Source organism: Epinephelus moara, chromosome 11, assembly GCF_006386435.1.
Source record: "Epinephelus moara isolate mb chromosome 11, YSFRI_EMoa_1.0, whole genome shotgun sequence".
In the NCBI taxonomy this organism is placed as follows: Eukaryota; Metazoa; Chordata; class Actinopteri; order Perciformes; family Serranidae; genus Epinephelus; species Epinephelus moara.
In genome coordinates, this window is record NC_065516.1 from 27709587 (window position 1) to 27723565 (window position 13979).

General features: G+C 40.3%; 1 protein-coding gene across 1 annotated transcript; it reads left to right on the top strand.

Annotated features, from left to right (window-relative positions):
- Positions 1–740: 740 nt before the first annotated feature.
- Positions 741–12897, top strand: LOC126397900 (cyclic nucleotide-gated cation channel beta-3-like). The gene is made up of 15 exons (XM_050056949.1): positions 741–1034; positions 1636–1693; positions 4362–4527; positions 7288–7448; positions 7594–8117; positions 8196–8246; positions 8476–8562; positions 8661–8725; positions 8888–9010; positions 11101–11242; positions 11638–11797; positions 11977–12074; positions 12160–12243; positions 12417–12535; positions 12741–12897. Exons 1-15 carry the CDS (start codon positions 930–932, stop codon positions 12895–12897), a joined length of 2100 nt encoding a protein of 699 aa, XP_049912906.1. The 5' UTR covers positions 741–929.
- Positions 12898–13979: the final 1082 nt, after the last annotated feature.

Consider the following 13979-nt stretch of genomic DNA (forward strand, 5'->3'; position numbering starts at 1 on the left):
GCTATATCTTCAGTAGCTAGCTAGCTAACCCTACACTTTTCAGGGTTTGATTTTGGTTTTGGAACAGGGAAGAAACGTATATTTTTTTCCAACCTCTCCAGGTAACGAGTATCATTAATACACGACGTGCCCCAGGCACAACATTTAGCTCCAAATCCACAAAACCAGCCTGAAAATGAAGGAAATCTAAATCAATGGAGCACAGCTGTGTTGTTGTCAGACCCTGGTCTGAGCCGGCCCAATACTACGCTATGATTGGTTAGCCTGCATCTGGGGGAGGGACTTAGTATAGGGTAAATTGGTTGATAGTAAGACGGATTACAAACGCAAACCAGAACACTTCTGATACCCAGATCTTGTCCTGTTTTCTACAGATTCTGCACACGTATGCAGAAATGTGTTTATAGAGGTTAATACGATAATTAAAGGCTTTCATTTTGATCACTTTTGCTCATCACACTCAGCCCTGTTGTTACAGCCAGTGTATGGAGCACATTATATGCTGCAAAGCATTCAACAAGATGTGGGCTGAGGCATGATGAGTAGTCGCATTTCATTCACTATAAGTGCAGGGGTAAATGCAGTCTGTATAGGCGGCCCTTGAGTGTCCCAGCCCTGCTTTAGTGGTCACCTGTAAGCCTATTGGGATCTTATATGAGATGGTGATGGGCTTAGATGTCACTGTTGGTGGTGGTGGTGGGGGCTGTTCTCTGTGCAAGAGTATTAGTGGTGCTAAAAGCAGTAATACCATCGGAGCGAAGTTGGTTATGAGGACGTGTTGCTTTAAAAGAAGAGGAGAAGAAAAGGTAGACAGATCGAAAAGAGAGGGTTAATCCAGGAGGGGGATTTTTTAGCTCCTGAGGAAGCCTGACCGTCCCTACATAGTTACCTGCAGACAGCAACACGGATGCACCTTTAGGTTTTTAGACATGTTTGGCAAGTTGAAAGGCCTCCTCAGTGGCCCACAGTTGCCAGCGGCTTCAGGGACCCCTGACCCACCGCCAGCTCCAGCTCCAGCTCCAGCACCAGCCAAGGTAAGACCTGTTTGAAGGTAGAACAAAGAGTGTGCTCTATATTCAGTTGAGTAAATACAAATATTCTTTATAAACTGTAAGATATTTTTATTCATATAGTGTCTCAGAGAGTATTGGATTCTTCTGTGATGCTCTTGCAAGCGTTCAATAGCTTTCATACTGTTCACTTTGTGCCAGTAACAGCAGTAGCAGCCAAGACTGAAATCGAGCATGACCGCAAAAAAATGAAGTATTTTATCCAGCCTGTAATGCAGCGACTTTGGTTACATTTTTCCCCCTAAGATCACAGCAGTGGCTTCTTATCTGCTCCTCCATCCATTCAATTGCTCAGTACTCTCGCCAACAAAGAATCAAATAAAATTGTTTCATTACACCGACCTCATTGAAATCGCTCATTACCCAACGGGCACTTTTAAATTCATTTCATCTCAAACACAGCATGTTTTTAAAGGAGTCCATCAGGCAGGGGAGTCATTTGTCAAATGCTAAATTCACTTTTCTTTAAAAAGGCTCTCTAAATTAAAACGTCTCTCTAATGACCGTGGTTTGACTAATGAGGCCGAGCATCTGACTTTGTGGAAAATGTTGATTTGTCTTGTAGGAGGAGAAGCCAGCAGCCGATAAGGAGAATGAGGACAAGAAAGTGGACAAAGCGCCGGGTAAGGCGGAGGCTCAAATGACATATTTAGAAGCTGAGATATTGCACGTCCCTTTTGCTTTCTGTGTGATGTTTCAAATTGAGTTTATTAGCTTTTACGTCTCTTGCACCAAAGCCTATAGGAATATGTTGTCGCTCCCTACACTTACATGCAAGCTCACCAATGCCTGCAGCTGTGCTCAAAGCATTTTAAATGCTTATTACTGTCACTTTTCAAAACAAAAGTCTGAGGTATCGAGCAGCTGTAATCAGCTCTGTGAGCACTTGTGAGGCTGAGATATTGATCAAGAAGAAAATCTGATTATTAAGACACCAGACAACACACAACAATAACACACACTGACTGGTGACAGCTTATCAATATGAAAAGTTCACGTCGTTCGACTTCTCTTGAGCTCATTGTCTGTCCGAGCGTGATCGTGCCTGCTCTCTGAGGTCTATAGCATGAATTGAGTTTCAGCGACTTGTTGATTGTGTTGCTCACAGCTTGGACACCTGTCTCAGAGCGATGCTGGCGTCAAGCACAATGGGTGGGTCATCCATCTCGGTCCTGTCACCCAGTACAGCTAATTATTCTCTCACTTAATGTCTCTGAAAACCTGAGAGCTGCAACTCATGCACCAAATCTGGCTATATGGACGTAATATATGCCAAAAATCCATCACATTCTTAAACTACAATTTAAGAATGTGATGGATGGATGGACCAACACATCAAACAAGTCACTAAAACAGCCACCTTAAAAACATTTCTCGCCTCCGCCCCTCACTCTCTTGCAATGCTGCCAAAGCCCTGATCCACGCCTTCATTACATCCCGCCTTGACTACTGCAATAGCATCCTTTATGGCACAACCTCCAAACTCCTCAATAAACTCCAATATATCCAAAACTCTGCCACCCGCCTCCTCACTCACACCCGCTCCCGCGACCACATCACCCCTGCCCTTCAGAACCTCCACTGGCTCCCTGTTCCACAACGCATCCACTTCAAACTCCTCCTACTCACCCATAAAGCTCTCCACAACCAGGCCCCCTCTTACCTCACAGACCTGCTCCACCCTTACACCCCTTCCTGCAGCCTCCGCTCTTCCAATGCCAACCTTCTCACCGTCCCCAAGACCAAGCACAGAACCTGGGGGGACAGAGCCTTCTCTGTTGCTGCCCCCACCCTCTGGAACTCCCTCCCAAAACACATCCGTGACTGCACTGACCTCCCATCATTCAAATCACTACTCAAAACTCACCTGTTCCGTTCTGCTTTTAATGTTTAGCTACTTTTATTCATTTACTTATTTCCTTGTTTTTTCACTCCCATTACTATTCCTCTTTGTCTTCGATGTCTTTGCTGAAAATTGTTGTTTTATTTGATGTGTTTGGACTGTCTCTGTAAAGTGACTTTGAGAACTTTGAAAAGCGCTTTTTAAATAAAATGTATTATTATCATTATTATTATTATTATTATATAATTAATTATACTTCCCTCTAAAATAATTGATACTGGAGTGAGATTCTTTAGAGTCATGTGAACTACATGTAGACAGTGTCATTCTGAGGGATTTGTTTTTCAAGGAACTTAAAAACTTGTAGAAACTAGGAAGGTACACTATGCAGGTATTGTCGGCTACTGTTTGTAAACACTATCAGCATTGAAGGTGAAAGTGAAGACCTACTGCTTGGGGTTTGACCTCACTATATATTCTTTTTTTTTTTGGTGCTGTGTACTACTGAATAGTTCTGTTGCAACCTTCATTTAGCTAATTTTGATTTTGTATAATACTTGATTCTGTTTGTATTTGTTTTATTTTTTATGTATTATTTATTTTATTATTTATTATATTGTTTTATCTTTCTTTTCATTTTATTTTGTCTATTTAATTGTCACATATATATATATGTATTTATATTTACATTTTGATAAATGTGCCTTGGAGGGGCCTCATACACACATATTAGGTATGTACCTTGTTTATTCATTAATATTATTATTATTATATTATTTTTGTTTAATTTTTTTTACTATTTATTTTATTATTTTATCTTTTTAAATTTTATTTTGTCTATTTAATTTTCAACATATAGATATTGTTTATTCATTCTTATTATTAATCATATTTTTTATTATTATACTTTTATGTTTATGAATAATGTGTTCTTTAATATACTTCTACAATCTTGTGATTTATTATTATATGTACAGGTAACTATGTGTCATGGTGGAGGTTGCTGTTCGCTCATTTTTTTTTCTCTTTGTTCTCAAGAAAACAATAAAAAAAAGTATAATGTATAAAAGTATAAAAAATAGATTCATAAAGTCCCTGCCCAACTTGCAGCAGGGTCTCTGCAGATGTTTACACTTCCACACACTTATAGTGGGTCATAAGTGATGATTGAGAGGAATTACGTTCGCAAGAATCTATACATTGTTTTTACAGTACATGTTTATCTCTACAAAACTGCCAGATGCTTCAGCTAACCCACTTTAAACGTAATTAAAAGACATTGTTTGTGTGGCACGGTTTTTTTTTACAGGGAACAAATGTGTTAATGAAATTCAACATGCAAAAGAAAAAACAATATATTTCAGGGGTTTAAAAACCTGCATTCCAAAAGAAATCAGATCTGGAGGAGATGAAATGTAACTATGATTGTTCCCCTCTCTCAAAATCAGACCCGGCTCCAGCTCCAGCTCCAGCAGCGGCCCCGGCCCCAGCTCCAGCTCCAGCTCCAGCAGCGGCCCCGGCCCCAGCTCCAGCTCCGGCTCCGGCACCAGCCTCTGCTCCAGCACCAGCCCCCACAGCAGCTCCAGCTAACCCTGATCAAGCCAAACCTGAGGGGTAACACCTACACCTTTTCTGTAGCTGCATTATTTTACCAACGGTCACACCATCATCAGTGTTTCACCTACCTGCTTTGTTCATGCACATCTAATTGCAGGGTAGACATTAGATATATATAGCATGGGCAATTAAAGAGAGTAGATGTTGTGTATTTATCCCTCGAGCCTCCAACCTCCACTTTCACTTACCAAAACCCACGCCTGCCAAGACACTGACACCACAAACCAGTATCAGATTAATCACCCAGTGGACACTAATTAATCAGATTCCCTGGCGAGATGACAGAGCGGGACAGAGAGAGCCCTCAGAGATGAGTGCAGCATGTGAGATCTTTATCCCCTGCTGCAACATGCATATAAGGAGGGGGATGACCCCAAAGTGGATTAAAAGCTTTTCAGCTTTTAAGGTTTAAGAAGCTCACCGGGGCTGCTTCTGGACCGGCAATAAAAACCATGAAGGCGACAGATTCGGCTGATCCTCGCAGCTGTAAACACACGTTACTTCTCCAAATGAGGAGACATGTTGTACACGTTTCAGCAGTGGATCATGTGTGGAGCACAGGCAGAGGTGTTAGCCATCATCGGGAGAGATGAGTGGAATAAATAGCTCTCAGGTGTCTTACATACTGTGCTGTGCAGCAGGGCCAGACTGATATAGGTGTGTTATAAAAAAGATCTGGTGCACCTCTGCAAAAACTGGCTGATTAAAGATGGGGTATGCAGGTTTTGTTGCTCTTGTTTTGGTGATTTGGGGAAAAAAAAAACGTGAGCATATTCTAATTAAAGTTGTGTGACAGAATAATAGACTTCTGCACCTCCTCTTGGCTCAGTTTTCAGGCTTAAGAGAAACCTAACCTGGGGTACGAGACTCATGTTTATGTAGCTAGCTTTAGCCTTGAGCAAACACTTTTGGTATAGTACTGACACCCGTTACCACCTGAGGGTAGACTCAGGTAAAGTTTGGGCCAAAGGAGAGAAGCATCTCACTCACCTTTGAGCTCAGTAGTAATGCCCACTCTCTTTCACTTTGTACCCCAAACTCATGTGGAGCGCTCCACTGTGGAGGACAGCTCTCTACATCAGCACAGTGCACACACGGTATCGTTATAAAGACCACATCCTACACTGTCAGTGGAAACAAGGTGGTGTCATCTTTGTGCCTCTCTGTTTAGCCTGTTGTAAACTACTAAAACATTTTTTTTATTGTCTTTCATTTGATTAAAAGTGCTTAAAGGTAGGATCTGGAGGATTTTCAAACAAAACAAAATATAGACATATACAAATGAAATCCTGCTTAATCATCACCTATGGGCTTCTACTCATGTGTGGTGGTGACTCTGTTTGCAGAGCTCCTGCCCTTTAACTGTATTTTGATGTTTTTGTGAGCTCGGACCGCTTCTGGGCGGAGATTTCCCCAGCCAATGAGAGAGCGCAGGTGCCGTGCCCAAACGTGTCCGAGCGTGCACCAGCGCGAGCCTTGCCTGAACCTCTTCTGTGAAGCCTTCTTCCGTACCACCGGGCTCCGTACACCCGGGAGAGTTGAGCCTGATAGGAGGGGCCAAATTTGAATGTGTGTTTACAAACAGCAACTGGAAAATCCTCCAGACCCTACCTTTAAGTTAATCATGTTTCTAAATACTGTCAAGCTTCAGGCAGTTATGACGCACTGCTGATTTATTTCAGATGATGTGACATAAATACATCCACCTCCTTCTGTACTGCTGAATTGTGTCCACTAGGGGGCGCCACATGAGCACAGATGCCCCCGTCCTCTGTCTGTGCTGCTGAAGCTGCCTGTGTCACAGTCAGCTGAGGCTCTCCACTTCAAATGTCATTTCACAGTAGGAATGTCTTTATTTGACATCATAAATCATGATTGATGACCCTGTAGACATGATATAACGGTCAGATTATTTTTTTTCAATTTACATTTAGATTTAAACCTGCAGTAACTGATTTTTTTAGCCACTTGCAGGCAGCAGAAAAAAAACTGTGAACACAACAGTGACATATGAGCTTAACTAGATATTTTATTTATTTATTTATTTAACCAGGATCAGTTGATTCAAATTAAACATCTTTTTTTCAGAGGAGTCCTGGCTAAGATAGTCAGCAGCACAAGACATGACAAGTACATGTAAACAAAAAGAACAGAAGAACAGACAGTATTTGGGGGAACCAAATGCAGCACAGGCCGTCTTTCAAAATAGATTCAAAGGCATTTGATGAGATGGGCTCATTGAGTTTTAGACCACTTTGCAAATAAATTCCAGTCTGACGTTGTGGAATATATAAAAACCACTCTTTCCACTCTTTGTACGAACTTTTGGTACAGACGACAAATACAAGTCCTGTGTTCAAAGAATACTGTCCAGCATATAGATAAGATGGGAGCAGCCCAAGACCCAATGTCACCTCTGTGTCTGGTCTCTACTTTAGCTGCTAAATGCTCCACCATATTCACCAGCTAGTAAATAACTGTGACAGATGCTGTTTGGTGCTGAGCAGGGTGTGCACAGTGGGTTTTAGAGATTTTATTTAAAGCAACAGGTGCCTGCTGTGGCCAGCCATGCTAAGAGAGAGGTGAGAGCGAACCAGAGCAATAAAGTTGTGGTGTGGAAAACCAAAACAATGAGCTGAACGATGCTAATTTGATTGAGCGTGATCACTTCTGTCTGAGCCTATACATTGTTTTTTAGGAAAATCCTAAATACCAACATTGTGTGGTTAATTTTCCTGATGTATTTTCCAATTTCAGACAAGAGGAGGCACCTCCTCCACCTCCACCCATCGTCATCAACAAGTACTCTGACGAGCAGCTCAGAGCCATCGTCACACGCATGAGGGAGAGACTGCAGCTCTACAAGGACAAAGTGATTGATCCCCATGCTTCATCCCCAGAGATCACCCCTCCTGTCAGTGAGTACAAACACAGAATTATTGGAGCGTCACTTCAGCTGTGTTAGGAAGCACAAAAACCGATGATAGTTATCATTAGTGCTTCATAAGCCACAAATATTTAAATTGCATCACATGTCTCTGAGTCGTAATATTGTTCTGTCAGCACCCCTGCTGCGCAAAGACAACTACGCAGAGGTCATAGAGGAGAGGAAAAGACAAGCAGAGGAGGACCGGATAAAAAAGGAGGAGGCTGAGAAGAAGAAGAAAGAGGAGCAGGAGAAGAAGAAGAAGGAGGCCGAGCAGAAGAAGAAAGAGGAGGAGGAGAAAAAGAAAGCAGAGGCTAAAGAAGAGAAGAAGGAGGAGAAGGACATAAAGACCAAGCTAAGAGAAGCCGCCTGGTACGCAGTGGACACTGTGCTGAAGCCAGTCGAGGACATGATGGACCCAGTGCTGGGAAACACCATGGACCCCTTTACAGACCGCCGCTACATCGCCTGGCTGAGTTTGGTGACTCTGGCCTTCAACTACAACACCTGGTTCATGACGGCCCGTCTGTGTTTCCCATACCACACTGAGGACGCCATCCCTTATTGGTTCGCCCTGGATGTGCTGGCAGACCTCATCTACCTCGTAGACTCCGTCATCTTCCAGTCACGCAAACAGTTCGTCAAAGGAGGAGACATCATAGTAAGTCTGATGTGACCCTAAGAGATGGAGTCTGATGCTGAGAATGACTTTACGATTTATTTATTCTTTTTCTTTCAGAAAGACAGAGTCATGACGCGGAAGAACTACAGAGAGTCGGAAAGATTCATGGTACTGGAATATTCTTTGAACTATAGGCCTGCACAGTCTGTCCAACATTTACCTTCATCACAGTATCAACATGGTATCTGAACCGCAATAATTAGTATGTTGAATGCATTCACACGCTACATGTCAATATATTTGGCCAATCAGACGGAGCCCTACAGAGATTGTGCAGCCCTACTTTGAACCTACAAACTCATGTCAGTGACCTCACACATTTGTCTCTCCCGAACAGACCGACATGGTCTCCCTCATCCCATTCGACCTGCTGTACGTCCAGTTTGGATTCAAATCCATTTTCAGAGCCAATCGCCTCCTGAAGGTGAATTTACTTGGTGTTAGCTCTGCTGTGAAAGACAGTAGTGACTTTGTTTCCTTCCTGTGGTGACCTTGGCTGACATTTTCATGCTCATTCTCAAGGCAGATACGTTTTTTGAGTTCAGCGATCGTCTAGAGAGCATCATGGCCAAGGCGTACATCTGGAGGTCAGTCACAGTTAATAATAATAATGCCATCTTTGTTGTTGTCATACATGCATTATTAAAATAAAGACTAGACTAGGCCAGACAGAAACTCCCCTTTAACTTCATGAAGATGTGGAAAAAGAAACTGAGAAAGAGACAAACTTCTCTTTATTTTTCCATCAGAGTGATTCGGACCATCGGCTATCTCCTCTTCATGCTCCATATCAACGCCTGCGTCTATTACGTGGCGTCAGACTACCAGGGCATTGGGACAACTAAATGGGTCTACTCTGGTCTGGGCAGCGCGTAAGTAAAAAACCTTTATATCCTTACTTGTGTTTGAGTGAATCACATTCTTGTTTGTTTTTCCTCCTGATTGCACTCTTCTTAAAACGGAAGCGTATTCCATTCACCTGACAAATTTAAAAAAAAATCTGTTTTATTGAGTAATTTCTTCTGTTTTTCGGAGCAATTCTTTTATTTTTCTGTTTTTCAGTGTAATATTTTCGGTTTTTCGTCGTATTTTTTTTTCTGTTTTTCGCGGTAATTTTGTTTCTGTTTCTCGTGGTGTTTTTTTTTGTTTCTCGGGGTAATTTTTTCTGTTTTTCTGAGTATTTTTTTCTGAGTTAAGAAAGCAATAGAACAACAGACGCTTTCATTCCTTTCTTGAGAGCTCGATNTTTTTTCAGTTTTTCGGTGCAATTTCTTTCTGTTTTCATGGTAATTTTTTTCAGTTTTTCGTGTTTTTGTTTTGTTTTGTTTTTCAGGGTAATTTTTTCTGTTTTTCTGTGTATTTTTTTCTGAGTTAAGACAGCAATAGAACAACAGATGCTTTCATTCCTTTCTTGAGAGCTCGATATAATGGAAGCAAACGTGACCCGCTTGTTTAGTTTAATCCAGTTTTACTTTGTTTTGGGTTTGAGACACCGGGAGATACTCTTGTCTTTAAGTCATATAGATGGTGTTATCATTAGTTTGTCAACTTTACGCAGGCACCGGTCACTTGCAGGTGCCAGATGGGAGCTTCTCGCGAGATTTTGAAGTATCTCATCTCCTCGTTCAGGAAAAAAAATTACCCCGAAAAACAGGGAAAAGATTATTCAGAAAAACAGGGCTTTTTTTATTTGTCAAGTGAATGCAATACGTTTCCGTATCTTAAATATTGTTCTAAGAACATTCAATGTGCTCTTTCTGACTATAATTTAATATATTATTACTACAGTCACCACTACTAGTAAATTACCATAGAGAGGCCCTGAGAGGCAGGTGGGCGAAAAATATGTTTATCCATTTTCTAAGTCTGATCTAAATTCTCTTTATCCTATTCCTTTTTATGACTTAGAAAGTTTTTTTCTTAGTTCTTTTAATTTTTTTGCCAGGTGAAAGAAAAAAAAAAACGGTTTTGTTAGGATCATTTTTAAAGGTTGGTTTGTTGTTGTAATACTCATTTTGGCCACAAGAGGCTGAAGTGCACCTCCACCCAAAGTTCTAAACAGGCCTGAAAGCAATCTTATTTTCTTCCAGGTGAATTTTAATTTCTCTATGCAGTCTAAACAAACACACAAAGATAGAAAAATGATCCTGGGGAAAAAAAATCACCTGTCAAAACATCCAAACATTTTTTTCACATCTTAATTTCTCTCTTTTTTACTTATTTATTTGTTTTTACAGAATATCCAGGCAAAACCTTTTTTTCATTATCATTTTAATAAATTATTTTTTGCTTATTTGTTGAAAATAACATGTAATTATGTTTTTACTTTGAGTTAGAGTTAAAAATGTTATCTTTGGCTGTTAAAGACAAAAAACCTGCTGTGTTGATCATACATGGCAAAATGTGACATGAATATCAAAGACAACACAGAGCTTTTAGAGTCATTCCAATGCTTGCTGCACTGAAGCAGAGTGTCAGGTGTTTTCATCTTTGAGACACACACAGAGATTTACAAATTAAAAATGTCCTGTATGTTCCATCTCTGCTGCTGCTGCAGTTACCTCAGCTGCTTCTTCTATGCGGAGAAGTCCCTGCTGATGATCGCTGAGTTGCCATTTCCGGAGACCATGTTCGAACACATCTTTCAGATGACTAACTACCTTTTTGGGGCATTGTTTATGTCCATCATTCTCGGCCAGGTAGTTCATTTGTAATATTATCTTTAATCTTTTTTTTTTTTGTGGCTTTTGGGCAACTTGTTTTTTCTTCTTTCTTTTCTTTTATTTTGCAAGTTTTTTTTTTGGCATTTTGCATTTTGGATTTTGCAGCAAGACATCAAGGGAATCAAACTTGAAAAAAAGGAGAAATAACAATAATTCCTCCCAAACACATGCACACACATACATCTATCTACATAGCGTTGTTTGTGACAGCCCCTCTAACGCCCCTATCGTCTCCACAGGTACCTGCGTTGTTACTACCATGCTGTCCGCAGTCTGATCAACATCGGGGGTCTTAGCGAACCCCATACCGTCTTTGAGATTGGCTTTCAGATGAGTAACTTTTTCGTGGGCGTCTTTGTGTTCTCCAGTTTGATTGGACAGGTAACAGAGACACATCCTGCCCGTAGCATGAGTCCCGGCATTCTCATTTCCTCTGGACACCTGGTAGAAATTAGCATCTCTAAATTAGCATATCTTTTCCCAGTTGTATCATCAGTGTAGTGATGTAGTGACACATGAATGACACCTGTCGTGTTAGAAATAACTGACAATCCTCAGTCATGTAACCATAGTATTTTCACTAACATCCCATCGTCCGTCTTTCCACCCATTGTTGTATTTCACTGGTTCCCTGTGGAGTCTGGACTGTCAAAAACCTTGTTAAATGTGTTAAATGTAGCATTTTAACAACAAACCCCAGCTGACAGCAGAAGTTAACCAATTAATCAAAGTTTTCCTCAGGTCATGTTTTGATTCTCACCATCATCTTGCCTCAGATGAGAGATGTCATCGGTGCAGCCACAGCAGGACAGACCTACTTCCGATCCTCCATGGATGGCTGTGTGGCCTACATGGTGAACAACCGCATCCCCTCTTTGGTTCAAAACCGAGTCCGCACTTGGTACACCTACACCTGGGACGCTCAGGGCATGCTGGGTCAGTAATACGGGACAAAGTGTTAGTTTGAAAGTCTTGAAACTGACCAAACCACTCAGTCCTTCACATGTCCTATATCACCTTCAAAAAGGGGCACTACTGCCCTCTGTAGCTCCAGACTTATTTGGCACTCACTTATTCCCCACAATAATCTTTTCTGTTTAATCTGATGCTTTCAGATGAGTCCGAGCTGCTGGATAAGATGCCTCTGGTGATGAGGACTGCCATCGCTGTTGACATCAACCTGGCCACCTTTCAGAAGATTGATCTTTTCAAGGTGCCTTTTCAAGACGCCACAAAACAGTAAAACATGAATCCTGCAGTTTGGACATTGAGTCAGTCAAATGTCTTTTGTCCCACAGGGCTGTGACCAGCAGATGTTAGTAGACATGTTACTCAGGCTGAAGTCTATTGTCTATTTACCTGGAGACTTTGTCGTAAAAAAAGTGAGTTCATGTTCTTATTATCACTCTCCTAGATTCCAAATGTGAACGTTTTATTTGAATCAATCATCCTTCAAACCCTTAAGTACAGCCTTTGTGTAAATATCTGCTGTCTAGTCTTCTGTACAGCATTTGTAGTTTTTCGGCATTTGTTTGTGACTTTTCCCTCTCTGCAGGGGGACATCGGTAAAGAGATGTACATCATTAAAAGTGGAGCAGTGCAGGTGGTGGGAGGACCTGACAACAGTATTGTGTTTGTCACACTGAAGGCTGGTTGTGTGTTTGGAGAAATCAGGTGAGAGAAATTTCACCCTTTGTCATTTTCAGACTGAATACACAGAAGCATTGTAAATTCAAATTTTTACATTTTGATAAACATCAGCAGAGGTGTTTAATGTGTAACGATGTAATGCTCCTAATTAGAAGATAATAGATTAAAATCCACAAACAGAGAACACTGTCTGGGGAACTTTCAGTCATAAAATGTTCTTATTTCTTAGTCTGTTGCAGTCGTCCAAAGATGGAGGGAACAGGCGGACAGCTAATGTCAAAGCCTACGGCTTTGCTAATCTCTTTGTGCTGGAGAAGAAAGATCTGTTTGACATCCTGGTCCACTACCCAGAGTCTCAGAAAGTGTTGGCCAGGAAGGGAAGGTGAGTCAGAGGCCGAAAGGCAAACAGAAGGTCAAGAGGGTGGTGATGCAGTAATAATACCGTAATAGTGGCAGTCTAAACAAATTAGCAAACTAACTGACATTCTACAGGCCTTAGCCCTGCAAGTAGTGATTATTTTAAGTATTGAATAACCTTTTATAATTTTTGCAAATTATTATTCCCCAATATAAACATGACTCAAAATAATTAAAATTGCTCACCTCCTAAATAACCTCTGAAGGTTGGTAAATTTAGAATTATGTAAAAAAAAAAAAAAAAAAAGAACTGGGAAAAGCATGTATTATTTTCACTAGATAAGTGATATGAAATTCTTAGAATAGTGTGTCATAAAAAAATGACGTAGTGTAGTAAGTCATGAATAAATGCAATATTGTGACATAAATATTCATAAACAGTTGCAGTATTGCATGTTTTAAAGATGTTATTGTATATTATGCCTTAAAATGTTATTAAAAAATCTTAGTGTAGTATGCCATTAAGCAAAGTCATACTCTAGTACATAATAAAAAAGTCATATAGCATACCATAATGATACAATGGTATGTCAGAAAAGTCATATTATAGTGTGACGTGAAAAAGACATAGTATAGAATGTCATTAAAGGACAAATAAAATCATACTATAGTAAAGTCATCAAAAAGTCATTGTATAGCATATTATAAAAGAATAATATCGCTAAAGAGTCATAATATACTATGTCCGGAAAGTAGTAAGCCTCATAGAATAATATATCACATAATAACTCATAGCATAGGATGTCAAAAAACACTAAAAAAGAAATAGTATATAGTATATATATATTTATAATTATAAAAATGTCATGTTATGGTATATCAAAATAGCCATAGTATAATATGTCGTTCAGAACCTTGTCAAAAGGTCATAGTATAATATGTTGTCCCAAATCATGAAAAAAGTCATAGTATAGTATGTCGTCCCAAATCATGAAAAAAAGTCATAGTATAGTATGTTGTCCCAAATCATGAGAAAAAGTCATGTATGCCGTCCAAAATCATGAAAAAAAGTCAAACTATAGTATGTCGTCCAAAATCATGAAAAAAAGTC